Source organism: Cucurbita pepo, chromosome LG12, assembly GCF_002806865.2.
Source record: "Cucurbita pepo subsp. pepo cultivar mu-cu-16 chromosome LG12, ASM280686v2, whole genome shotgun sequence".
Classification (NCBI taxonomy): domain Eukaryota; kingdom Viridiplantae; phylum Streptophyta; class Magnoliopsida; order Cucurbitales; family Cucurbitaceae; genus Cucurbita; species Cucurbita pepo.
The window spans coordinates 6,476,804-6,503,680 of NC_036649.1; the positions used below are offsets into that span (position 1 = coordinate 6,476,804).

At 35.2% G+C, this 26,877-nt stretch overlaps 5 protein-coding genes across 7 annotated transcripts; 4 read left to right on the plus strand and 1 right to left on the minus strand.

Moving 5' to 3' along the window:
* The first annotated feature begins 141 nt into the window (after positions 1-141).
* On the plus strand, positions 142-4,921 carry LOC111806822 (protein UXT homolog). 2 transcript variants are annotated; one of them, XR_002816884.1, is made up of 9 exons: positions 142-352; positions 1,333-1,521; positions 2,074-2,103; positions 2,249-2,350; positions 3,108-3,215; positions 3,354-3,408; positions 3,578-3,711; positions 4,057-4,123; positions 4,340-4,921. XR_002816884.1 is itself a non-coding variant. In XM_023692302.1 (7 exons), the coding sequence occupies exons 2-7, from the start codon at positions 1,418-1,420 to the stop codon at positions 3,644-3,646; spliced, it is 468 nt and encodes a 155-aa protein (XP_023548070.1). In that variant the 5' UTR covers positions 142-352; positions 1,333-1,417; the 3' UTR covers positions 3,647-3,885. The 2 variants fall into 2 exon arrangements, 1 of the variants encoding a protein (XP_023548070.1); XM_023692302.1 differs by lacking the exons at positions 4,057-4,123; positions 4,340-4,921 and having other exon boundaries at positions 3,578-3,885.
* A 111-nt stretch (positions 4,922-5,032) lies between these two features.
* LOC111806821 (auxin-responsive protein IAA27-like) lies at positions 5,033-8,039 on the minus strand. Its single transcript, XM_023692301.1, has 5 exons — positions 7,212-8,039; positions 5,988-6,223; positions 5,721-5,862; positions 5,313-5,374; positions 5,033-5,231 (listed from the first exon to the last, which is right to left on the minus strand). Exons 1-5 carry the CDS (start codon positions 7,766-7,768, stop codon positions 5,194-5,196), a joined length of 1,035 nt encoding a protein of 344 aa, XP_023548069.1. The 5' UTR covers positions 7,769-8,039; the 3' UTR covers positions 5,033-5,193.
* A 4,719-nt stretch (positions 8,040-12,758) lies between these two features.
* LOC111807093 (protein THYLAKOID ASSEMBLY 8, chloroplastic-like) lies at positions 12,759-13,442 on the plus strand. The gene has a single exon (XM_023692670.1). It carries the CDS (start codon positions 12,759-12,761, stop codon positions 13,440-13,442), a length of 684 nt encoding a protein of 227 aa, XP_023548438.1.
* Positions 13,443-14,755: 1,313 nt separating this feature from the next.
* Positions 14,756-19,237, plus strand: LOC111807094 (transcription factor bHLH68-like). Its single transcript, XM_023692671.1, has 7 exons — positions 14,756-14,826; positions 14,883-15,084; positions 15,148-15,231; positions 15,307-15,372; positions 15,694-15,759; positions 15,934-15,993; positions 19,115-19,237. The coding sequence occupies exons 1-7, from the start codon at positions 14,756-14,758 to the stop codon at positions 19,235-19,237; spliced, it is 672 nt and encodes a 223-aa protein (XP_023548439.1).
* Positions 19,238-20,964: 1,727 nt separating this feature from the next.
* On the plus strand, positions 20,965-25,000 carry LOC111806823 (probable inactive nicotinamidase At3g16190). 2 transcript variants are annotated; one of them, XM_023692305.1, is made up of 3 exons: positions 20,965-21,088; positions 21,158-21,271; positions 24,698-25,000. In XM_023692305.1, the coding sequence occupies exons 1-3, from the start codon at positions 21,041-21,043 to the stop codon at positions 24,983-24,985; spliced, it is 450 nt and encodes a 149-aa protein (XP_023548073.1). In that variant the 5' UTR covers positions 20,965-21,040; the 3' UTR covers positions 24,986-25,000. The 2 variants fall into 2 exon arrangements, with proteins under 2 accessions (XP_023548073.1, XP_023548072.1); XM_023692304.1 differs by lacking the exons at positions 20,965-21,088; positions 21,158-21,271 and adding exons at positions 23,831-23,954; positions 24,024-24,137.
* Positions 25,001-26,877: the final 1,877 nt, after the last annotated feature.

The window sequence follows — 26,877 nt, forward strand, 5'->3', positions numbered from 1 at the left end:
TGGTAATAATTGGACGCATCGGTTTATATTTGAGAAAACCGGAAATCTTCGGCTTGGCTCGGTTTTTTTAGTTTTGAAAAACCAACAAAAACCGAACCGAAGTTATATATACCCTAAAATGAAAGCCCTATTTCAGTTTCATTCTTTCGTTCTCTCCCGCTCACGGTCTCTGCGTCTCCGAGGGGGTAGGTTCTTCGACAATCCCAGCCGGACGCTCACCGTTAGTCGCAGCAACCGCATACAGCTTCTCCTCGCCGTCGCCGTCGCCGTCGTTCGTAGCATCCACTCAGCATTTAGTTATTGTATGTAGAGACAACTTCTCCTCTGCTTCAGCCGCGTTGATTCTCCATAGGTATGACGTACTGCTTTTACAACTTTACTCAATGTTATAGTTCATACTCACACTGCTCGCCATTGTCTAACAGTCTTCAAGCTTTTTAGTTGTTATATATGACGATTACATTGGATAAGTTCTTCCATCAACCAAATTTTATATCTAATCGCATTGGGGTCAGATAATTGTCGACCTTTTTGTTTTTATTTATGAGTAAATTATTAGAGCATTTTATTTTCTAAATTAGGCTGTAATTGATGGGTAAATGCCTAATTAAAAGGATTTTAGAAAAAAGGAAGAAAAAAAACTGAACTCAATTGTGGAAAGGTAGTAGGAACATGAGATGAAGCAGATAGATTAAGAAGCCAAAGAATCTTGATGATGAAGGTTCTATGCAAGGATGAACTAACAAATCACAGATAGAGAAGGGGATATTGAAAACCAAAGGGTTTAGAAAGAAAGAAAAGAAAAATCTTGGAGATTGAATTGCGCTCACTTTCCCTTGGAGAAGAGATGAAAACGTATTGGACTGAACAATTCTAAAATGTTTAACTGACCATATTAATGTCTTTTTTACCATTTTTTCGTCAATTACTAACTTTCGTACAAACTTGTTAGCATTGTTTGTATGGAATTTAAGATCTCGATTGTTCCTGTTAAATTCATAAGGTTCGGGTCAGTGACTGATTGTTTTAGGAACTCATGTACGTTTATCCAGCTAAGATCTCGATTTTTGCTGTTAAATTCATTTGAATGTCGATTTCAAAATAAACCCAATTTTCATTCAGTACTTTTGAATCTTGGGTCTATGTTAAATTCAGGTCTCCTAAATGTTTGTTTTGTTTCTAACAAATGCAAACCAACCCAACTAAATTGGTAAATAGCCCATAAATTATTGATGGATTGTTGATATTTTTCCCCTCCATGCAGTTAGGTAAATTGTTTGGAATTTTAAATATAACTCTCCAGATAACCAAAATGTACATTTGTGTATGCAGGAGGATAGAAGTTTTGCCACTTTGTTGTTGATAACTATTTTAGAACATCCACAAGGCTGTCACGATCAGTTGGTGGTTATTGATCATGGATGTAGGAATTGATAACTTTCGGAATGAGAAAGTTCAAAGGTTTGAGGAATTTGTTGACCGTCGCTTGAAACCTGATTTGGTGCATGCAATCGCTGAAAGGTATGCATTTGTTTCAGATTCTCAACTTCATGCATTTTGAAGGATCCCAATGAAGCATTTACTATCTGACGATATATAGAATGTTCATCTAAATTGATGTTACAATTTTCTATCTAGCGATATATAGATTGTTGATGGACATTAATGTGGACTTTGAGTACTTTGTTGGTTGAATGTTTTTTCATTGCTTGGTTTTTAGACAATTTTAAAATTTAGTTTTGATGAAATTTAATTTCACTATTTATTCAAGCTCAAAATTTAAGTAGTAAAATTTCTTATAAAACTATTTATTTTGTACATATGAAAATGCAAGCATAAAGTACAATGATGAAAATGAAATTTCTCAAAATGTTCTTTTTGTGCCCCATACATTGAATTGATTCCCTGCAAACAAACAATGTCAAAGATTAGTTATTTCTTTAATTTGGGAGTTTTATAGGATCTTGGGACGAGGAAAGGAAGAAAAATATGATTGTTTGCGAGTATTTTTGAAAACTTGAGAGATGTAAAACTCATTTAACTGTTTTTTCTATATTGTTTGTTGTTTGGCAGGGACAAAGTGTTTGAGCAGCAGAAGGTGTTGTATCCTTTTCAATTCATTTGAAGCCTCCTCAGATTTATGGCTTCACTTCATTCCCAATTATCCGACATACTTCTGTCGCTTGTGTTTTGTTGCATTGTCGATGGTATTTATGATGTTTAACACTTAACATTTCTTTACCATTAGTTCAGACCTTCGTCGAAACATTGAGAATTTGGAGAAAAATAGTATAACTAATCTCACAACGTTGGTCAATCTTGGCTCTGAAGTCTATGTACAAGGCAATGTGTAAGTTTTTCTTACCGAACTAGATAATGAATCTGGTGGCCCTTTTTTTAATTTTCCTTTTACCATCTGTTAGCATTTGGGCCACCTCGGGTGCCTGTTATATTTGGTTGTCAGAAAACTTGAAGGATTTTAATATTCTAGATAGGTGGCAATCATAGAGTTTAGATTCATTTGCTCTAGTGCCCTGTTACTTTATTGCTAGTCCCATTGTATATTAGGTCATCCTTTGGCGGTTAGATTAGATATCAAGCTATTTGGGAGTTATTATGTTTTTCTTATTTTTTATCTTTCAAAAGAATCAAAGGGAACAATAACTCCCATGTAGTTTTAGGTGATAGGACCCTCCTCCCCCCTCTTGAGCGCACTAAAAGCCTAAACAACGACAATATTGCCTATGTTTTCATTTCCCTTATTTATAATCAATTCCTAATAAGAAACTTTTTAGCTAAATGACCAACCTTAGTATCATAGTACTAATATTTCAAATGTCAAAATACAATTCTAGTCCCCAATCTTTTAGCTAAATGATGGGTTGTTCCAAATATTGCCCAAAATGAGCTATTCTATGGGTTAATTCACTCTTTAAAAAGGGTGATCCATATCCATTCCAATTAATGGTTTGATTGGGTTGAGTCAGATGGGTTAAACTTTGACTTCGGGCTGAATTTGGTTCGAGCCAAAGCCAAGACGCGATGAGCCCCCATTTAATTTACCTTTCTCAGGCGAATTTACTCGATTATGATTTGCACTTTTACAGGGCAGATACACAAAGAATATTTGTAGATGTTGGGCTCGGGTTTCACGTGGAGTTCACGTGGTCTGAAGCTTTAAAGTTCATTTCTCTCAAAGAAGAAAGGTTAGCCAGGTAAGTGTTTTAACAAGCATTGCCGGTGTGGTTCAGACTAGTGCTTGAACACGCAAGTGCTAGGATCTTATGTTCCTTCAAGGTTTCAAATTTTCGTTTATTTAAGAGCCTGTATATGTTTTTGCTGTAACCACGCAGACAGATAGAAGAATACACTCATTTAATTGCATCAATTAAAGCGCAGATCAAGTTGGTATGCATTTCATACTTCAAAATTTTCCATTAATCAAATATTCATACTTCTGGGATCCTAAAACTTCCATTCATGCCCCTTTTAAGCTACTTTTTTTAATTTTTCATTTGGAAGACAAGTGGGGTTGGTGAGAGGTGTTCATACGAGTATTTGAACATTTGATTTGCAGGTTTGTGAAGGGATTCGTGAATTATTACAACTTCCAGCAGAGAAGACTGTGGAAGGACATGTATTTTAAGTTCCGTTCCTCATAGTTCCTCCTTTTCTGGGAATGAAGATGGTCCTGAAGAATCACTGCTCTGTGTATAAAACCCGTAATTTTTATGCTTTTTGTAAACTTGTTCATCTTTTAGAATTTAAGAAGAAAGATGGCTAATGAAAATACTGCGCCACCTTATCTGACAATGGCAGAGTACACTTTCATGAACTTGAAAAAATTATGAATGGAATTAGATTGCATGCTTATTAAGTGCCCAATTTTGCTTGGTTGACTTGCTATTATTATGCCTTCTATCAATTTACGGTATATTTTGAAATTGAAATATTATCTTGTGACCATTGTAAAATTTCGTTTTGGTTAATTAATTATTAACCAGTAAAAGAACTGAGCCAAGTTAGTTCTTAAAAGTTTACTCTGATTTTTAACAGATATTTCCTGGGAGAAGTTATAGCTCTTGAAGAGAACGAGAGACCGACAAGAGACCAATAACCAAATGTAAATGACTCTTAATCTCAAATTAATTAATTATTTCGTTGCTTTTATTAACGAATTGCGATTATAAACTTATAAGGTAATTGCTCCAAATTAATATAATTTGAAGGTCATATTTGTATTTTCACCTATTATATATATATATATATATATATATATATATATATATATATGATGAATTTGAAATGATTCCATGCTTGACTAAGAGTAATGAAACAGTGGCTGATGAAGGCAAGCAAGAATAGGCCTGAAAGTTCTTCTGTTGCGCATTGTTTGGACAAGGAAAGAACCCCAAAGGCAAAGCTAAAAAGCTGAAAAAAGAAGGAAAAATAAAAGCTTTACAAATCCCTGTAATTTTATTGGAAGCCATTGCAGAAACTGCTCAGAAACCTTCCTGTTTCCCCTTTCTTCGCCATGGTTTGTCTGGGAATATTGTTTGGCTGCAACAGCTCTCGCTCCTCAACTGACTATCTTCTGTCAGCTTTACTCCTCATAGCCATTCTTTCCTCTCTCCGTCTCCTCTGCTACTTTCTCACCCGCTTCTTGAAGCGATACCGTCAACGTCGCTACGACCCGAGTCCCGACCCCGCCATCCAACTCCAGCCGCAGATATCAACTCCTCTGCCAGATAACAAGCTTCTTGCCCCTGCTGCACCTGCACCTGCACCTGCACATGCTCTTCCTCCTCTTCCTGCTTTCTCGAGATAATAGAGCATGTTTTGTGTCGTTTTCGACGTTAAAAAATGTCGTTCTTGATGCCCCTTTTGTGCATGATTGTTCAGCTAGTGTTATGCATCGACGTTTTCGAGCTTAGCTTCGAGGTACTGAAATGAAAATGTTCTTAATGGGGTATCTTTTTAGCAGTAATGTAGAAAGAGAGAAATGGGAGCTGTAAGTGCAAACAAAATCACAGGAGATTCACTCTTTAATTAAGAGGGAGGCAATGATAATTAAAAATCAACACACAGCACATAATTGTCTTTCAAATGTTAGCATTTCATAACATACAACATTAGTTTATAAAATCTCAGGAGATGTTCTGTCCTCTAGGCCTCGCTCGGGACTTCGTCTCGCTAGTTTCGGTTCTTGCACTTCTCTATGGCCCTCGGCGCTGCAATTCAACGAGCAAACACTTCTTCAGATACATATATTTACAAATATGCTATACTCGAGATATTATGCCTCAACTTACCTAGCCCGATTGCTTCAGAACCTTTCATGATTCGGAGTCTTCTACACGAATCAGTGAACATCCTGAGATATCCAACCAAAACGATAAGAAAGAAAGTAAACACAAATAGAACATGGACGTTTTCCAGTTAAGAAAAAGCAAGAAAACAAAACAATTGATCAGAAACGAAGATTTGGATCGATTTGGATCGATGACACCTATATTAATCATATTGACAACGCCATACGAACATGTGCGCAAGTCTTAGGCATCGTGTTCAAGCATAGAAAACAACACATGTACTGCTAGGCAAGAGCTCAAATAACATGTTCTACTCATCATTCACGTAATAACTCTACACGCATCGAGTCGACTCTTTGTTTCATAGAAACAAAAACGAACGAAACAAACTAAAGGGAATCGACTTACTCCCAGGGGACGTCACCAACAAGCATCCAATCTCCATCTTTATCTTCATACGTCAACACATACTCAGATCCATGGAGGAAATCCGTCAAATTACTTTCACTCAGACGCTCTTTAGTTGGAAGTCCTTCCGTACCACACTGCCCTGAAGAGCATTAAAACACCAAATAAGCCTTTTCGTAGCGTTGAGTCGATAAAAGAACGAAAACGAGGAACAAAGTTCATAGATTCATGTGGATCAAATCTTTGATGAGAGGAAGGAGGATATACCAATAGTGAAGCAGCTAAACATCTTCTCCAGAGCCAATGATAGTTCAGAATAGTTACTGCACAGTTTAAGATCAACCTTTCTTAGATATGGAGCACCTTCCATGCTAACTTTCACATAGAGGCAACCGGTCAACTCCGATTTCCCCTCGGCTTCATCAGCCTTCTTGGTCGAATTGGTAGAGGTCATCGTGCTCTTCCTGAAGGATCGAATCGGTGGCCATCCCACAACCTGTGCCCTGCGTTTCATAGCTTTCCAGGCTCAGTATTCTCCGAAGTGAACAGCGGAGAGAAACTTCAAATGCATATTTGTAACAACCCCAACCCCACCGCTAGCAGATATTATCCTCTTTGGGCTTTCCCTTCCGGGCTTCCCCTCAAAGTTTTTAAAACACGTCTACTATAGAGAGGTTTTCATGCCCTTATATAAAGAATGTTTCGTTCCACAGTATTAGACATCAAAACCATATAAAATAAGAGAGTCCAATCTCTTCCTATACATCATCCTCACACGAACGCACTTTTCAAGCCTATTCTCTTATCGCCTATCATTGTTGGAGGCATTCATCACGAACATGATTCCGAGCCTATGCCCAACAAGGGGAAGGAAAGTGATAAAGAATCACTAAAAGGAAAGTAAGACTCGAATTACTTTGTTGATCGAATATCTCAAGGCAAGAACACTTGTTTCAGATTCGAATCATTCCACAAGCAAGATCGAATGATGCAAAACATGCAATCTAAACTACATAGAATAGCAAAGGAAAGGAAAGAACCCTTAGCCCTGATGATAAAGAATCACTCCAAGGGAAATCAAATATCTCGAAGCAAGAACACTTGTTTGAGATTCGAATCACTCCACAAGCAAGATCGATCATGTCAAGCTTGAATGATTCTACATGCAACCTAAACTACATAGAATTACAAAGAAACTTAGTCATTGACTAAAGGAAATCACAAAACGCTCGACTCCCAATAGGCCAAGCAGCTCCATGTTCATCATAATCAACCTTGATTCTACTTTGAAACCAAGCATAAACTGATCTCAATCTTCCACAACACAGACTACAACAAGCAGATATATAGCTACCCAAAGCATTGTAATGATAGCATTAACAAGAAAAACATCCAACCCAACAGAGAAATTAACACTAAACCCAACAATTATTTCATTCAACTCAGTGAAGAACAGCATATCAAGAGAAGCAACAACAAAATCTTGCTTACTTAGCCAAAGGAGCGCCGCCATTTTCAGAAACCTGAGGCTTCTTCTCTTGAGCAGGCTTAGAAGATTGCTTAACAGGAACCACTTCCTTCACAGCCTTCAAGGAACCACAAGCCTGTGGCGCATTAACATTGCTCGGCGGCATCCCACTTTTGGGCGAGAACAACATAGTCCCTTCGCTTAATCCATTACTCCCAGAGAAACCCCATTTTACAGAGGACCCATCAATGGCGTCAGAGAAACCCCTCTTAGACCCAGACACAAGATTCTTCAAAATACGAGAAGAACAGAACCCATTACTCTGTTTATCCTCAAAATCATTGCCAAAGAGCGAAATCCCAGTTCCCGATTTCCTCTCAGGCGACTGAAAACCAGGCAATCCGAGCCTTAATTCAGTGTCCTTGAAACTCACAGTAGCGCAGTTCTTCTCCTCGTTCGTACCAGGAGGAGGAGAAGAAGATGAAGCAGAAGAAGACGATGAAGAATTCTTCTCAGGGGTTCTTTCCATCGAAGAATCCTCCGTTAATCCAATGTAATTATGTTCTAAGCGATTAGACATCAAAAATGACAGAACCAAGTTCTTCAAAATCGCAAGAAACAGAGGCAAAAAAGGAGAGGAGAAGAGACAGAGAAGGGTCTGAATAAGCTCCCAGATTACTGATTTTGTTTACACCCAAAAAGAAGTTTCATCGCCCCTTTCTGTGGCAATAGAAACTTACCCTTTTCCCCATTTACATAATCGAAATGAAAAACACCGCTAAATCGACATTAAAACGCTCTAAAACGCGATTAATCTTACATTGGGGCCTCATCCTAATGAACAGCGTAAAAGGGGTTTTAGCTAAAGCTGATTAGTTTAAGATTAGGAGTGATTTGTGTAAAGAAATGGTTTGGTTTGTAGTCATTTTTTAGGATAAAAGTTGAAGGATAGAACAGTAGCCAGTCATGGGAGAGAGCGAGAGGAAAGGGAGCCAGTCATCGGCTGAAGCAAGACAAAAATTCCATTTTTGTTGATTTTTTTATTATTATTATTATTTTAATTTTCTAATTTATATGTATATTCGAATTAAAATTTGAGATTTTATCCTATGGGGACAACTGCAGTCTGCACCCTGCATCTTTCTTTTATAAGGTGCTGCACAGTTTCTAAAAGAAAATTAAAAAAAAAAAAAAGTATTTTTTATAAAAGTACTTTTTCGTAATTATAATTGACACGATAATCCGACTGATTCGTAACGTACAACCTAAACTATAAAAGTTAGGTTAGGTTATATTTTTTCTCTCGGTTAGGTTTAATTTTTTGAAAACTAAAACTTCGGTTGGTTTATGGGTTGACATTTTTTTTGCCAGAGTTCAAAAAATAGTTTACAACGAACCCTACTCTATCCTTATTTTAAAATTATTATGAAAATTAAAAATATTTGACGTTTGTAACTAATGTTAGTAACCCCTTATTTGGTAGAGTAAATGACTCAAAATCTTTGTCTCACCGATTTGCTATGAAAATAAATAAAGATAATATGTCGGAAATGACCGATATAGCTCAGTTGGTAGAGTAGAGGACAGAAAATCTTCGTGTTACTGGTTCAAATTTGCTATTGAGTAACTCTCATTCAAACGTGTTCGTGATGTATTCATGTACTTCTATTTTACTCATGTGATAGGTGACTTGTCTATTAAGATAGACTCGAACCGACAAAAATTACCTTACTTTAGGTCTTGTTTCGTAACTATTTGATATTCGATCTTATTGAATTTATAGGTAATAAAAACATTTTTAAAATTTTTTAAAATTTTAAATTTTAAATTTTAAAATATAATTTTTGTTTTTTATTTCCACCGATTCTCATTATTTGATATTGTACTTTTCTTTATTTATTTTTCAATTTTATTTATTTATTTACATTACCTTTTATTCTCCCTTTTTATTTTTAACTTTTTATTTTCTTTTTAGAAAAAGGGTTTTTGTTGTTTTTTTTTTCTTTTCTTTTCTTTTTACATTTGAATAAAAATAATTATTTTATGTTTTTTTAAAGAAAAATCAAAATAAAATTAAAAAATAAAACCATTTCAATTATTCTAGAAGAAATATTTAATTAGTAATTCTTTTAAAAATAATATTTTCACTTAAAAAAATACTTTTTAATATTAACAAAGACAACATTATTTAATTACATGGTCAATGTAATCTTGAAAAAAAATCTAAAACTGTCGGAAAAACAAAGAATATAAGAATACGAGTAAATCTCGCTATTTTATTTTTTAATTAATCGCGAAAAAAAATCTAAATCCATTTGAAATAAATTTTCAATTACAAACATTATGAGCAGACAATAGCAATAACAAATCTCATCATTTCAAACCCAATTTTTAAAACTAAAAAATCCAAAAAAAACATAATTTAAGACATTAATTTGATGGTTCAACGAAATAATTATGGTTTTATGGGTTAAAATAAATAATAATAATAAAAAAAGAATATGATAGTGGGAGTGAGGGACAAGGAGAATGGAGGATTGTGACCCATTTGCTCCCCCACGCGTGTCATTGCGTTCCTACCCACGGCCCTCTGCCTAATCTAAGTGCATTTCACACGCTTTCAATCTCATACTCAACTTTTTTTTTTTTTTAAAGTAATTTTTAAAAAAGGCGGGAGGGGTCGGGTGGAGCTCGAGAGAGGTCGGAGAGGAGAACCCGACTAAGAAACGATAATTCGACACTACTAAATGCTTGAAAGAGAAATTACAAAATTGTATTTTGAACCATTGATTGAAAAAAAAACTTAAATCATGAAAGACTGGATCAATCAAACCTAATTATATTGAATTAAAACCAACGAATTTAAATTTATTGTTAATTTTAAAATATATATTTTTGCTTAATCATAGATTTTTATTTAGTTTTATAATTATTTTTATTATTTATTGTACACTATTGAAATATATTTTTTATTATTAAAAAGGTAATAATTAAATATTTATTAAAATTGAGCCATAAATTTTAATTAAATATTTGAAAATAAATAAATAAATATTATTATTGTTAAATATTAGTTTATTATTTTATTTTGTAAAAAAATGATTATTAATATAACAAACTTCTAGAAGTATTAGTTGAATGAACTAGTCATCGAAAAGCACTCCAATATAGAAATATCATTAATTTATAAAATAATGAACAGTACCTTAATGTTTTATGACGATAAAAAATTAAAATAATTATTATTGTACGATTAAAATAATAATAAATTTCAGAAATTTGCTATTTTGTTATTATGTACGCAAAGAATCCGCCGCTATCTGATTTGACCGTAGACTGACGTGGGTCCGGATTACAGCTTACGTGGCACGCCATTGGCCGCATGATTTGTGGTCTCGTTTTTCACCTGAGGCTACGTGTCGTGTAGACATAGGCGTGATAAAACACATGAAAGTACGAATTTTGACTTGATTAAAATATATATTGTTGTAAATTACGAATTTAGCCTCAAACTTTTAACATTTTTATTTATTTTAGTAATAAACTATTAAAATTTTAATTTTATTTAAAATAAGTTGCTGAAATTTTCATTTTTTATTAAAGATATAAGAGGTTAGTATGATTAATATTTTGGGCATTTAATACTATTTAGTAATTTTTAAGCGGTTTAAGTCCGATTAACCCTATGAATAGGCTCTAAATTCGACTATAGGTAAGATTTTGTTTGGAGCTCGAGCTTTAGGGTAAATTTTTTTTGTCTATAATCACCTACAATATTTAGGTGTGTTCCTACTGAAAACGTGGGTCAATTTCATCAAATATAAAACATTCCCCACAAAACAGTTGAAAAATACGTACGTAAAATCTCGATAACTTAGTAAATTCTATATCCCTCACCTTTTCAGGGCAAGTTTACAGTACCCTATTTCGGGAGCTCTTGATGATCGTCTCCATATACTGTAGTGGGTTTCCTCTTGAGCTAAACTACTTACGTAATTTCTCGGGTTCAAAAAGAAGAATTTAGGTTAAAAGGCAAATAAAGGTAGAAAATATTTGAATTTATTAAGGAAAAAAAAAAAAAAAAGCAAAGCAAATCCAATTCCACTAGAAAATGCCTCGACCAACTGCACGCTGTGGTCGGCTGGTGGCTCCCAACAAGCAGCAGCCTCAACTCGGCCCCTTTCTCATCCTACACCATATCCATTATAAAATTCACAAATATATATATATATATGCCACTCTAATCTCTATAGCTCGAATTTAAATTTAAAGTGCACGACATATCATATGACCCTAAAAGCATACAAACAATCCCGAGTTCTAACTCGGTGAACTATATTCTCGCCTTTTATAGGCAGAGTTTTAAAAAAATATCTATGAACTTTCAAAATTTTAAATAACAAACTACACCTCCACTCAATTGAGGCTCAACTTCTTTTTCTTTTAGAGTCTTGGTCATTTTTTACTATGCCTTCAGAGCCTCGACTTCTGGAGTCGTTTGTTCGACATTTGAAAATTCTATTGACATGGATAAGTTTAGGGCATGACTCTGATATCTTAGTCAACATTTGAAAATTCTATTGATATGGATAAGTTTAGGGCATGACTCTGATACCATGTTAGGAATCGTGGATCTCCACAATGGTATGATATTGTCCACTTTGAGCATCTCCACAATGGTATGATATTGTCCACTTTGAGCATAAACTCTCATGGCTTTGCTTTCGGCTTTCCCAAAATGCCTCATACCAATGGAGATTATTCCTTACTTAAACCCATGATCATTCCCTAAATTAGCTAATGTAGGACTCCCTCCCAACAATCCTTCAGCCCTCGGAGAAAGTTTAAGGCTATCATTTCCTAAATTAGCTAATGTACGACTCCCTCCCAACAATCCTCTAGCCCCGGAGAAAAGTTTAAGGCTTGGAGAGCATGTCTCTGATAACATGTTAGACAAACACGACTCTCCACAATGGTATGATATTGTCCACTTTAAGCATAGGCTCTCATGACTTAGCATAGGCTCTCATGACTTTGCTTTGAGTTTCTCCTGGTTCCCCAAGAGATCTCACGCCGATGGAGAGAGTATTTCTTGATTATAAACTCATGATCATTCCCTAGATTATTATAAATTCACGATGATTCCCTAGATTATTATAAATTCCCTAGATTATTTTAAATTAGAGAATTTTTAAAAAAAATTAATTTAATCTCAAAATTATCTAACTTTTTAATTAGTTTTTCATTTTAAGAATTGAAGGATTATTATTTTATAATTAATGAGGTGGCAATTCCAAAGCAATGTTGGAGGTCGAGCTGGCTTATCACTTCCAATGTGGTGTTTTTCAATACGTGTATGATGACATGTCCTTTTCATTTCAAGGATTGATTACATTATTATTCAGTTATTGGGCCCAACTTTTCCAACATACGGCCCAACAGAATAAATTAAACAGACAAGTTACAAGGCCCAATATTACCGGGCCAAGCCCAAGTTCCCCACAACGCTCAGCAAAAGGGTACAATAGTCATTGCAAAAACCCAATCCGCTACCCAACCTGCACTACGCCATGGCTTTCTCTCTTCACTCCACGTTTCTCAAATCTCAAATCCCGATTCCGATTCCGATCTCCGCCACCGCTACCGTCGTCGTTTCCCTTCCGGTACGCTGCGGTCCTCGGGACAACCGAGGACCGCTAGTCAAAGGCAGAACCCTAAGCACCGAAGCAATCCAAGCCATTCAATCTCTAAAACGGGCCGAGAAATCCGACCCGACGAAGCTCGAACAAGTCCTCTCCACTACGCTCTCCCGATTGCTCAAAGCCGACCTCGTCGCCACCTTAAAGGAGCTTCTCCGGCAGGACCGGTGCGCCCTCGCTTTGGAGGTTTTCGCCGTCGTACGATCGGAGTACGGCGCCGATTTAGGGATGTACGCAGAGGTGGCAGCGGCGTTATCGAGGAACGGAGCGGCGGAGGAAATCGACCGGCTGGTTTGCGATTTGGAAGATGAAGATAGGGCGATCCAGTGCGATGATAAGGGTTTGATTAAGTTGATCAAGGCGGTGATTGGTGGGGATAGAAGGGAATCGACGGTGAGGATTTATAGGATGATGAAGAGGAGCGGTTGGGGATCCACCATCAAAGCCGATGATTATACGGTTAGGGTTTTGAGCAAGGGCTTAAGGAGGCTCGGGGAAATGGAGATGGCTGATGAGGTCAATATGCAATTTCAAGATTTAGTGGGCAGTTTTTGAAAATTGACCCAACCTGTAATTTCTTTTTTAAATGTATTATATTTCTATTTACTTTTGGATTATTAACTAATTTCGTCCATAAATGCAATTATTAAAAATTTAACCAACTGGAGAAAAAAAAATAAAAAAAAAAAGAAAAAAAAGAAGACCCTCTTACGGAGTTTGGGCCATCAGGCCCATTACCAGGGTTCGTTTTATTTGGGCCTTTTTAGGCCCATTACGCCATTTGTCAATTAAGATTATTTAATTTGAAAAGGTGAGTGTAAAATTGAAGTTTGATGTTGATGAGAAGGGCAAAAATGGAATATTGGGAACCATTTTTCTTTAAAATATAATATTCCCATCTGACTTTTTCCACACCTCTCAAAAAGGAAATAATATATTATAATTAATTTTTTAAATATTATTAAAATATAAACAAACAAATCATTTTGTTTGAATAATAATTTAGTATATTAAAATTTATATCTATCCATTGATACTTACTTCAGACTAATGCGAGTTTTTTTAGTATGTTTTGTTTTCATCTGCTTGTTACGAAATTTTTTAAAAGGGTCATCCAATATAGAATTGTTTAAAGTTAAACACATTTAATTTTGAGATTTTTATGACTGAGCTATCGAAAAGATCGATGCATTTTGTTGGTATGAATATTAAATGTCAATTTTTGTAAGCATTTCTTAGTTATTGTATCCTTATGGTTACTTTTATTTATATGTGGTTTCGATTGTATACTTTCTTCACTAAGATGTCATTAATTACGATATGTTTGAACTAACGTCAACGAATGTTGTTTGAGTGAAACGAAAAATAACTTATATGAGCTTCAACAAGGTTAGAGTAGACGAAACTACACCATACGAGATAATACTTTAGGACATCTAATCAGGTTTGAATCCCTTCTTCTCAAGCCCACCAATAGTAGATATTGCCCGCTTTTTCAGAGTTATGCAATAGAACCGGTACTCACCCACATATTGTCCTCTTTAAACTTTCTTTTCCAGACTTCCCCTCCAGTTTTTTGGGCTTTCCCTTTTGACTTCCCCCATTATGCGTTTGTTAGGAAGAGATTTTCACATCATGAACGCTTCATTCCCCTCTCCAATCGACGTAGGATCTCACAATTATCGTCAATATATAGACGAAAATCATCAATCGATACCTCATAGATTATCTCTCAACTTTTTAACGTTAATTTTGAAAATTTAAGAATATTTTTGAAATATAGCACAAACCGTAAGAGTATATATATTTTAAGTTCTCTTCCACCTCCAAAAAGCCTCATAGATTCTAGAGCTGAAGTTAAGCAAATGATGGGTGGAAACCCTAATTGGTGGACAACTTCTTTAGCTGAACAGCCTCAGACATGGAGCCAATTTGTCATGTAATTATATGATGTTCTTTAATTTCTTCACTTTTATGTCTTTTTTGTGTTATCAGAGGCGAAGAACATAGGGTTTTCAACCAAACCCAGATGACTCATTATCATCCAACAAAGTTGGAGAATTTCCAACACCAAATCTTCAACAACAATCCAAACTTTGCTCACTTTTCATGTAATACTAACAACCCACATCACGGGAGCAACCGTGTCGTCTCCGGCGGTGGCAGTGGCGCCCCCGACCCCGACCGCTCGTTGGAGGTGAGCCACTTCCTTGGCTTTGCTTTTGTTCTCAAATTGTAACATTCTCCCTTACTTGAACAGTCGAATCGCTCCGCTGTCGTCGGCGGTGGCGCGTGTAAGAAAGCTAGGGTTCATCCGCCATCTTCAACCCAACCACCTTTAAAGGTAGATTTTACTTCAAAACTTCAATTTATGAAAGGTTTATGAAAAGTTTGCATCTTTATGATCGAATAATAACAGGTGAGGAAGGAGAAGCTCGTAGATCGAATTACAGCTCTTCACCAAATCGTCTCTCCATTCGGAAAGGTAAAATTTAGGGTTTAGGTTAAATTTACATAAAATATCTTAGTTTTTACTATGTTTCACTCAATTTTAAAAATTTTCATTTTTACCCGTAAATCAATTTACGAGAATAATGTTATAAATGATATTACATACGTTTTTCAATTTTTACACGTTACCGAAACTTACCTCAGAGTTCACGGGTATCGGTATAATTTAACTATTACTTTATTACTACAGTAATTTCCTTCTAAACACTAACAACTTCAATAAATAAATAACTAACTAAATAAATAAATTAAAAAAAAATATATATATAAATTCCTTTTCCCTTCCCTTTTGTAGACTGATACTGCCTCGGTGCTGTCAGAAGCTATTGGGTATATCAGATTTCTTCAGGGACAAATTGAGGTAAAAAGCCTATTTTTTTTTACCCATTTACAGTTTTAAGCTCTGTAAAAGAGACCCTATTATTATTATGTAAGTGGAGATTGAGAGGTAAAAAAGGCACAGTAAAATCTCATGCTTTTCTCAACATTCTTTTCTCTGGATCTTCATAGCTTTCTCTCCTTTTTTGACTGGCAGGCTCTTAGTTACCCTTATCAGCGAAGTGCTCCAAAAGAGCTCACGAATTCACAGCCTCTGGTAAGTATATACTAAAGCTTAAAAGTTTCATGCATTCGAGGGCGTTCGTATCAATATTGACGAGTAATATCTTTTCTACTAATTTATTTTTCAAAATTTCGACTTCTGGGTTGTGATGTTCGAGAGATTATTTAAAATGGGTCGGTTTTCTATTTGGTGAAAAAGCTCATACATTTTCATAAGCCTCTTGTAAGTATATACTAAAGCTTAAAAGTTTCATGCATTCGAGGGCGTTCGTATCAATATTGACGAGTAATATCTTTTCTACTAATTTATTTTTCAAAATTTCGACTTCTGGGTTGTGATGTTCGAGAGATTATTTAAAATGGGTCGGTTTTCTATTTGGTGAAAAAGCTCATACATTTTCATAAGCCTCTTGTAAGTATATACTAAAGCTTAAAAGTTTCATGCATTCGAGGGCGTTCGTATCAATATTGACGAGTAATATCTTTTCTACTAATTTATTTTTCAAAATTTCGACTTCTGGGTTGTGATGTTCGAGAGATTATTTAAAATGGGTCGGTTTTCTATTTGGTGAAAAAGCTCATACATTTTCATAAGCCTCTTGTAAGTATATACTAAAGCTTAAAAGTTTCATGCATTCGAGGGCGTTCGTATCAATATTGACGAGTAATATCTTTTCTACTAATTTATTTTTCAAAATTTCGACTTCTGGGTTGTGATGTTCGAGAGATTATTTAAAATGGGTCGGTTTTCTATTTGGTGAAAAAGCTCATACATTTTCATAAGCCTCTTGTAAGTATATACTAAAGCTTAAAAGTTTCATGCATTCGAGGGCGTTCGTATCAATATTGACGAGTAATATCTTTTCTACTAATTTATTTTTCAAAATTTCGACTTCTGGGTTGTGATGTTCGAGAGATTATTTAAAATGGGTCGGTTTTCTATTTGGTGAAAAAGCTCATACATTTTCATAAGCCTCTTGTAAGTATATACTAAAGCTTAAAAGTTTCATGCATTCGAGGGCGTTCGTATCAATATTGACGAGTAATATCTTTTCTACTAATTTATTTTTCAAAATTTCGACTTCTGGGTTGTGATGTTCGAGAGATTATTTAAAATGGGTCGGTTTTCTATTTGGTGAAAAAGCTCATACATTTTCATAAGCCTCTTGTAAGTATATACTAAAGCTTAAAAGTTTCATGCATTCGAGGGCGTTCGTATCAATATTGACGAGTAATATCTTTTCTACTAATTTATTTTTCAAAATTTCGACTTCTGGGTTGTGATGTTCGAGAGATTATTTAAAATGGGTCGGTTTTCTATTTGGTGAAAAAGCTCATACATTTTCATAAGCCTCTTGTAAGTATATACTAAAGCTTAAAAGTTTCATGCATTCGAGGGCGTTCGTATCAATATTGACGAGTAATATCTTTTCTACTAATTTATTTTTCAAAATTTCGACTTCTGGGTTGTGATGTTCGAGAGATTATTTAAAATGGGTCGGTTTTCTATTTGGTGAAAAAGCTCATACATTTTCATAAGCCTCTTGTAAGTATATACTAAAGCTTAAAAGTTTCATGCATTCGAGGGCGTTCGTATCAATATTGACGAGTAATATCTTTTCTACTAATTTATTTTTCAAAATTTCGACTTCTGGGTTGTGATGTTCGAGAGATTATTTAAAATGGGTCGGTTTTCTATTTGGTGAAAAAGCTCATACATTTTCATAAGCCTCTTGTAAGTATATACTAAAGCTTAAAAGTTTCATGCATTCGAGGGCGTTCGTATCAATATTGACGAGTAATATCTTTTCTACTAATTTATTTTTCAAAATTTCGACTTCTGGGTTGTGATGTTCGAGAGCTTATTTAAAACGGGTCGGTTTTCTTTTTGGTGACAAAGTTCATACGTTTTCATAAATTGACGAGTAATGTTTTTAAAATTAAAAAAATTTGGATTTTTGGGTTATGATGCTTGTGAGCTTATTTAAAAAGGATTTTTTTTCTCTAATTTTTAAAAATATTTAACTCCATAACACTGAAGATCAATGCCTCATTTAAGAAGGGTTAACTTTGGTTTTATTGATTCGAGTCATTTTTACGAGTTTGTTTTAGGATTTTTTGCTAAAATATCAACCGACGTTTTTTCAAATGAAAGATTTTGACAACGTAAATCATAAATTGAATCAAAATTTAAAAAAAAAAAAAAAAATTAAATAAAGGGAATGAAAAGGAATAAGGTTATTAGCTTTATACCTTTGAATACTTGCTCAAAAGGTGTACCAAAAAAGTGTTGCTTGGAGGCTGCCTAATTGTTTTTGGAATCCCAAAAATTTAAAAAAAAACCATTAAAAGTTTATTAAAACACTTTTTTTTTAATTGGCTAATCCCGCTTTTGAACAACTCGTGTCGGTATTCTCCTTTGAATACATGTTTTAGTCTCGATTGTTATAGCGTTCATTTCACTTTAGTCTTTATTCTTTAAAAAGTTTCAATTTCAAACCCTTATCTTTTTATACTTTTCCACTATATCTTTCTCGTTATTATCGTCAAAATTGATAGAATCCAATTTTTTCTAAAAAGTTAAGTAAGATTTCAAAATTTGGGTGTTCATGGGTTGAGTCGGGTCAAGTCTAGACATTTTTAGTTTGTAAATTTTTTCAACCTAAACCGCTCTTGTTAAATAATGAGTCCAGCCTAACCCAACTATAAATTTTTAAGATCAGGTTGATTTGAGATCTTGGAATCATTTATTCACATTTTTATATTTAATAAAAAACAAAATGTTTATTTTTAAATTATATATATCTTGAAAATTTACGGTGGTTGGATAATAAATAATAAAAATAATTATATATATATATATATATATATATATATATATATATATATATATATATATTATTTTATAATAATTCACGAACCAACTAACTTATAAAGTTTTCATTTATTTGAACCCAACCAAATCGAAGTAACTTTATAACCCAACTCAAATTCAAACATACAAATTGGGTCGGGTTGATCGAATTTTTTGAACACTTCTATTACTTTTCTTCACGAACAGTTACCGAACGCTTTTTTTTTCTTTTTTCTAAAGAAATTAAAGTTACTCATATTTTATATGATATAAATGGGTTAAATTAATATGTTATTATTAGGGAGATGAAAGGAAAAGGCAAGAGAAGCCATTGAAGGAGCTGAGGAGTAGAGGGCTTTGTTTGGTACCACTCTCATGCACACACCTAGTTGGAGCTGGTACCACTTATGGAACTGGCTTTTGATTTAATTAATTAATTAATTAATCTCCATTTAATCCTTTTTAATATTCATATTATTATTATTAGGGATTATTTTAATCATATATAATGTTTTTGTTAATTAATTAATATTGTTGTTTTTATTAGCTTTAATTAATAATCTCTTTTGAGCTGTAACCCACTTAATTAATTTTGTATTATGGCGTATTGAATATATTTTATTCATTAATAATGTTTGCAATAAAAAAATTAACAACTCAAATTATAGTTAATTTAATTAATTAAGATTATTTTCACAAAATAATTACATTCATTTCCATTAATTAGTATTAATTTCAATTAACCGGACTTAGATTTAAAAGATTAGATATTCAAATTTCTATCCCCTCCGATCCATTAACAAAAATGTGTTGGACTGGAATACCCTCGATCTTCGATCTCTATTCTATCATCTACGATCATCTTCCAGCCTTTTTGTTAAGCGAGTACAGTGCAAAAACATATAAACGTAGCAAACTGTAACAACTCGAGCTCACTGCTAGTAGATATTATCCGTTTTAGTTCGTTACATATTATCGTAAGCTTGTTAGCTTCACGATTTTAAAATGCATATGTTAGGGAGAGATTTTACACCCTTATAATCCTATAAGAAATGTTTTGTTCTCCTCTTCAACAGATGTGGGATCTTTCAATCCACCCCCTTGGGAGCCTAACGTGTACATCGCCAAGTGACTGACTCTGGTACCATTTGCAACAGTTCAAGCCCACCACGAGTAGATATTGTCTGTTTTAGCCTGTTACATATCAGCTTCACAGTTTTTAGAATGCGTATGGTAGAGAGATGTTTCTATGCCCTTATAACGAATGTTTTGTTTTCCTCTTCGCCACCATTGGAACTACGGTTTGGAGGCGTAAATGGTTAGTTTTTATGGTACTTATTATTTGAGTCCAATTTTAATCTTGAATAGAACATACCCTTAATGTTTACCTCTAAATTTCAATATAGTAATCAAGGTACAACGTGCCAAACAACAAAGTTAAAATTGTAACAACCCAAGCTCACCGCTAGTAGATATTATCCGTTTTAGCTCGTTACATATTACCGTAAGCTTGTCAGCCTCACGATTTTAAATAGCTTATGTTAGGGAGAGGTTTATACACCTTTATAACCCTATAAGAAATGCTTTGTTTTCTTCCCCAACTAATATGAGATTTTTCAATCCACCCTCCAACAAATCATATATAACGTTTTCGCTGGTACATCACCAAGTGACTAACTCTGATACCATTTGTAACAACCTAAGCCTACCACCAGTAGATATTGTCTGCCTTAGCTCGTTACATATCCTCGTTAGTTTCACTGTTTTTAAAATTACGATAGAGAGATGTTTCTATACCCTTATAAAGAATGTTTTGTTTTCCTCTCCAATTGACGTGGGGGATCTCTAGCACACTGCCATTGTCAGTTGCTACACATCGTCATCATTGCCAAAACCACCGTTCAGAGGCGTAAACAGTTATTTGAGTCCAATCTCGATCTTGAATCAAATATACCCTTAATATTTACCTCTAAATTTCAATATAATAACCAAGGTACAACTGTATCATTAAGTTGGATTGGTTAATTTTGACGGCGAGGCATTGAAGTGTCAACACACCATTGTAGGCCCAATGGGACAAACATTACGACAAACCCATATTTGAACTGATGTTTTTTTTATAATTGAGCCTACACCAATAACCGACAATCTTGTCAGTTCATGAATTCAATTCAATGTTTTTCTTCTTTCTTTCAAGAGACTCATTATTGCTCGGAGCTGTTTGGCTATGGCGGATCAATGGAATCACACTGCTCTTCTCGTCATTGACATGCAGGTTCTTTCTTATTCTCTTCTCGACATCCACAACTCTCTTCTTAACCTTCTTCCAATTCTTCGTTTTCAGAAGGATTTCATCGATGAAGGCTCTCCGTTCGCTATACCAGGAGCCCGCGCCATACTTCCAAGCGTGTATCGGGCGGTCGAGATTGCAAGAAAGCGGGGCGTGTTCGTTATCTGGGTTTGTTATTATAACAGCTCAAGCTCACCGCTAGCTAGCTGATATATTATTCTCTTTGACTTTTTGCTCTTAGTTTCTCCTTAAAGTTTTTTAAAACACGTTCTTATAAAAAAATATTTCATTCTCCTCCACAACCGAGGTAGGATCTCACGATCCACCTCCCTTCGGGAACCAGCGTCCTCGTTGGCACTTGTTCCCTTCTCTAATCGATGTGGGACCTCCCAATTCACTCTTTCGAGACCAAGTGTCCTTACTGACACACCGCCTCGTGTCCACCCATTTCAAGACTCGGCCTTCTTGTTAGTATATCGCTCGGTATCTGGCTCTGATATTATTTGTAATAGTTGAGATCCCACATCGACTGGGAGGAGAACAAAACATTTTTGATAAGGGTGGGTAAACCTCTCCCTAACAAATGTTAAAAATATTGAGGAGAAATCCATAAGAAAGTCTAAAAGGACAATATCTACTGGCTGGGGACTGAGACAGCTACAGTTATTTTGAGATGTTTTAGGTTTATGTTTGTCGGGGATTGCTGTTCATTTTTTGTTTTGTCGTAGGTTGTCCGAGAGCACGATCCTGANGAACACTTCTATTACTTTTCTTCACGAACAGTTACCGAACGCTTTTTTTTTCTTTTTTCTAAAGAAATTAAAGTTACTCATATTTTATATGATATAAATGGGTTAAATTAATATGTTATTATTAGGGAGATGAAAGGAAAAGGCAAGAGAAGCCATTGAAGGAGCTGAGGAGTAGAGGGCTTTGTTTGGTACCACTCTCATGCACACACCTAGTTGGAGCTGGTACCACTTATGGAACTGGCTTTTGATTTAATTAATTAATTAATTAATCTCCATTTAATCCTTTTTAATATTCATATTATTATTATTAGGGATTATTTTAATCATATATAATGTTTTTGTTAATTAATTAATATTGTTGTTTTTATTAGCTTTAATTAATAATCTCTTTTGAGCTGTAACCCACTTAATTAATTTTGTATTATGGCGTATTGAATATATTTTATTCATTAATAATGTTTGCAATAAAAAAATTAACAACTCAAATTATAGTTAATTTAATTAATTAAGATTATTTTCACAAAATAATTACATTCATTTCCATTAATTAGTATTAATTTCAATTAACCGGACTTAGATTTAAAAGATTAGATATTCAAATTTCTATCCCCTCCGATCCATTAACAAAAATGTGTTGGACTGGAATACCCTCGATCTTCGATCTCTATTCTATCATCTACGATCATCTTCCAGCCTTTTTGTTAAGCGAGTACAGTGCAAAAACATATAAACGTAGCAAACTGTAACAACTCGAGCTCACTGCTAGTAGATATTATCCGTTTTAGTTCGTTACATATTATCGTAAGCTTGTTAGCTTCACGATTTTAAAATGCATATGTTAGGGAGAGATTTTACACCCTTATAATCCTATAAGAAATGTTTTGTTCTCCTCTTCAACAGATGTGGGATCTTTCAATCCACCCCCTTGGGAGCCTAACGTGTACATCGCCAAGTGACTGACTCTGGTACCATTTGCAACAGTTCAAGCCCACCACGAGTAGATATTGTCTGTTTTAGCCTGTTACATATCAGCTTCACAGTTTTTAGAATGCGTATGGTAGAGAGATGTTTCTATGCCCTTATAACGAATGTTTTGTTTTCCTCTTCGCCACCATTGGAACTACGGTTTGGAGGCGTAAATGGTTAGTTTTTATGGTACTTATTATTTGAGTCCAATTTTAATCTTGAATAGAACATACCCTTAATGTTTACCTCTAAATTTCAATATAGTAATCAAGGTACAACGTGCCAAACAACAAAGTTAAAATTGTAACAACCCAAGCTCACCGCTAGTAGATATTATCCGTTTTAGCTCGTTACATATTACCGTAAGCTTGTCAGCCTCACGATTTTAAATAGCTTATGTTAGGGAGAGGTTTATACACCTTTATAACCCTATAAGAAATGCTTTGTTTTCTTCCCCAACTAATATGAGATTTTTCAATCCACCCTCCAACAAATCATATATAACGTTTTCGCTGGTACATCACCAAGTGACTAACTCTGATACCATTTGTAACAACCTAAGCCTACCACCAGTAGATATTGTCTGCCTTAGCTCGTTACATATCCTCGTTAGTTTCACTGTTTTTAAAATTACGATAGAGAGATGTTTCTATACCCTTATAAAGAATGTTTTGTTTTCCTCTCCAATTGACGTGGGGGATCTCTAGCACACTGCCATTGTCAGTTGCTACACATCGTCATCATTGCCAAAACCACCGTTCAGAGGCGTAAACAGTTATTTGAGTCCAATCTCGATCTTGAATCAAATATACCCTTAATATTTACCTCTAAATTTCAATATAATAACCAAGGTACAACTGTATCATTAAGTTGGATTGGTTAATTTTGACGGCGAGGCATTGAAGTGTCAACACACCATTGTAGGCCCAATGGGACAAACATTACGACAAACCCATATTTGAACTGATGTTTTTTTTATAATTGAGCCTACACCAATAACCGACAATCTTGTCAGTTCATGAATTCAATTCAATGTTTTTCTTCTTTCTTTCAAGAGACTCATTATTGCTCGGAGCTGTTTGGCTATGGCGGATCAATGGAATCACACTGCTCTTCTCGTCATTGACATGCAGGTTCTTTCTTATTCTCTTCTCGACATCCACAACTCTCTTCTTAACCTTCTTCCAATTCTTCGTTTTCAGAAGGATTTCATCGATGAAGGCTCTCCGTTCGCTATACCAGGAGCCCGCGCCATACTTCCAAGCGTGTATCGGGCGGTCGAGATTGCAAGAAAGCGGGGCGTGTTCGTTATCTGGGTTTGTTATTATAACAGCTCAAGCTCACCGCTAGCTAGCTGATATATTATTCTCTTTGACTTTTTGCTCTTAGTTTCTCCTTAAAGTTTTTTAAAACACGTTCTTATAAAAAAATATTTCATTCTCCTCCACAACCGAGGTAGGATCTCACGATCCACCTCCCTTCGGGAACCAGCGTCCTCGTTGGCACTTGTTCCCTTCTCTAATCGATGTGGGACCTCCCAATTCACTCTTTCGAGACCAAGTGTCCTTACTGACACACCGCCTCGTGTCCACCCATTTCAAGACTCGGCCTTCTTGTTAGTATATCGCTCGGTATCTGGCTCTGATATTATTTGTAATAGTTGAGATCCCACATCGACTGGGAGGAGAACAAAACATTTTTGATAAGGGTGGGTAAACCTCTCCCTAACAAATGTTAAAAATATTGAGGAGAAATCCATAAGAAAGTCTAAAAGGACAATATCTACTGGCTGGGGACTGAGACAGCTACAGTTATTTTGAGATGTTTTAGGTTTATGTTTGTCGGGGATTGCTGTTCATTTTTTGTTTTGTCGTAGGTTGTCCGAGAGCACGATCCTGAAGGACGAGATGTGGAACGGTTTCGGCGCCATTACTATGGCAATGGGAAGCTGAAGCCAGCTGCAAAGGGAAGCAGAGGGGCAGAGCTTGTAGAAGGCCTTGAAATGAAAGAAGGAGAATATAAGTTGGTGAAAACAAGGTTTAGTGCCTTTTTTGATACTAACTTGCATTCCCTTCTGCAGGGCGTGGGTATCACTCATTTGGTTGTTGCTGGTAAGATACTCCATTTATACTCGATATCTAAGGATTCCCGTCGACTTGGGTGAGGAATCTCCCTTTAAACGAAAAACGAGAGAGGAAGTGAGGAGAGACTTCTCTCCATGTGAGATCGAATCTCGGTTGGATAGGTGAACGAAACATTCCTCATAAGGGTGTGGAAACCTCTCCCTACGTGTTTTAAAACAGTGAGGCTGATGACAATAAGTAACTGGTCAAAGTAGATAATATCTGCTAGTGGTGAGATTGGCCTGTTACAAATGGTATCAGGACGCTCGCTCCCAAAGAATGGATTGTGAGATCCCACATCAATGGGAGAGGAGAACAAAACATTCCTTATAAGGGTATGGAAACCTCTCCCTAGCAGACACGTAACGGGTCACAGTGGACAATATCTACTAGCAGTGGGCATGAGCTGTTACAAATGGTATCAGAGTAAGGCACCGAGCGGTGAGCCAACGAGGACGTTGGACCCCTAAAGGGATGTATTGTGAGATCCCATATCGATTGAAAAGGAGAATGAAACTTTCCTTAAAAGGGTATGGAAACCTCTCCCTAATAGATGCGTTTTAAAACTCAGAGGCTAACGGCGATACATAATGAGCCAAAACAAACAATATCTACTAAATGTGGGCTTATGCTGTTATACCCAGTTAGCTAAACGATAACTGAGATTATATTTTCCGTTTCCACCTACCCCACCACCTTAGCTAAACGAGTACTGACATTATATTTTCCGTCTCTGTCTCTACCGTGCACCAATGCATTCAAAAAGAAGTTTCATCGCCCCTTTCTGTGGCAATAGAAACTTACCCTTTTCCCCATTTACATAATCGAAATGAAAAACACCGCTAAATCGACATTAAAACGCTCTAAAACGCGATTAATCTTACATTGGGGCCTCATCCTAATGAACAGCGTAAAAGGGGTTTTAGCTAAAGCTGATTAGTTTAAGATTAGGAGTGATTTGTGTAAAGAAATGGTTTGGTTTGTAGTCATTTTTTAGGATAAAAGTTGAAGGATAGAACAGTAGNGCAATAGAAACTTACCCTTTTCCCCATTTACATAATCGAAATGAAAAACACCGCTAAATCGACATTAAAACGCTCTAAAACGCGATTAATCTTACATTGGGGCCTCATCCTAATGAACAGCGTAAAAGGGGTTTTAGCTAAAGCTGATTAGTTTAAGATTAGGAGTGATTTGTGTAAAGAAATGGTTTGGTTTGTAGTCATTTTTTAGGATAAAAGTTGAAGGATAGAACAGTAGGCGTCCACGAGCCATGGGAGAGAGCGAGAGGAAAGGGAGCCAGTCATCGGCTGAAGCTGAAGGAGATTGTTTCTCTCAGCTTCAAGACAAAAATTCCATTTTTGTTGATTTTTTTATTATTATTATTATTTTAATTTTCTAATTTTTATATATATATTCGAATTAAAATTTGAGATTTTATCCTATGGGGACAACTGCAGTCTGCACCCTGCATCTTTCCTTTATAAGGTGCTGCACAGTTTCTAAAACAAAATTAAAAAAAAAAATATATATATATTTTTTTTTAAAAGTACTTTTTCCTAATTATAATTGACACGATAATCCGACTAATTCGTAACGTACAACCTAAATTATAAAAGTTAGGTTAGGTTATATTTTTTTTTCTCGGTTAGGTTTAATTTTTTGAAAACTAAGACTTCGGGTTGAAAACTAAGCCAGAGTTCACGGATTTGCTATGAAAATAAATAAGAATAATATGTCGAAAATGACCAGTATAGCTCTTGGTAGAGTAGATGACAGAAAATCTTCGTGTTACCGGTTCAAATTTGCTATTGAAAATACCTCTAATGTGTCGAAAAGGAAATGGCCGGTGAGGACTGATATTTTGTTGATAAAAGTAATAACTATCAATTATTTAATCATTTTTAAATAACTCTCATTCAAACGTGTTCGT

What these genes read in the sequence shown, in the direction of transcription:
- LOC111807094 (XM_023692671.1), top strand. Translation starts at nt 14,756, where the DNA reads ATGGGTGGAAACCCTAATTGGTGGACAACTTCTTTAGCTGAACAGCCT. An exon ending in ACCCCGACCGCTCGTTGGAG is followed by an intron (nt 15,085 to 15,147) that starts GTGAGCCACTTC and finishes TTACTTGAACAG; the next exon opens with TCGAATCGCTCCGCTGTCGT. An exon ending in TCACGAATTCACAGCCTCTG is followed by an intron (nt 15,994 to 19,114) that starts GTAAGTATATAC and finishes TGTTATTATTAG; the next exon opens with GGAGATGAAAGGAAAAGGCA.
- LOC111806823 (XM_023692305.1), top strand. Translation starts at nt 21,041, where the DNA reads ATGGCGGATCAATGGAATCACACTGCTCTTCTCGTCATTGACATGCAG. An exon ending in TTCTCGTCATTGACATGCAG is followed by an intron (nt 21,089 to 21,157) that starts GTTCTTTCTTAT and finishes CTTCGTTTTCAG; the next exon opens with AAGGATTTCATCGATGAAGG. An exon ending in GGGGCGTGTTCGTTATCTGG is followed by an intron (nt 21,272 to 24,697) that starts GTTTGTTATTAT and finishes GTTTTGTCGTAG; the next exon opens with GTTGTCCGAGAGCACGATCC.
- LOC111806822 (XM_023692302.1), top strand. Translation starts at nt 1,418, where the DNA reads ATGGATGTAGGAATTGATAACTTTCGGAATGAGAAAGTTCAAAGGTTT. An exon ending in GTCTATGTACAAGGCAATGT is followed by an intron (nt 2,351 to 3,107) that starts GTAAGTTTTTCT and finishes GCACTTTTACAG; the next exon opens with GGCAGATACACAAAGAATAT. An exon ending in TTAAAGCGCAGATCAAGTTG is followed by an intron (nt 3,409 to 3,577) that starts GTATGCATTTCA and finishes TTTGATTTGCAG; the next exon opens with GTTTGTGAAGGGATTCGTGA.
- LOC111807093 (XM_023692670.1), top strand. Translation starts at nt 12,759, where the DNA reads ATGGCTTTCTCTCTTCACTCCACGTTTCTCAAATCTCAAATCCCGATT.
- LOC111806821 (XM_023692301.1), bottom strand. Translation starts at nt 7,768, where the DNA reads ATGTCTAATCGCTTAGAACATAATTACATTGGATTAACGGAGGATTCT. An exon ending in GGCGGCGCTCCTTTGGCTAA is followed by an intron (nt 6,224 to 7,211) that starts GTAAGCAAGATT and finishes TATGAAACGCAG; the next exon opens with GGCACAGGTTGTGGGATGGC. An exon ending in TTCTGAAGCAATCGGGCTAG is followed by an intron (nt 5,232 to 5,312) that starts GTAAGTTGAGGC and finishes GTTGAATTGCAG; the next exon opens with CGCCGAGGGCCATAGAGAAG.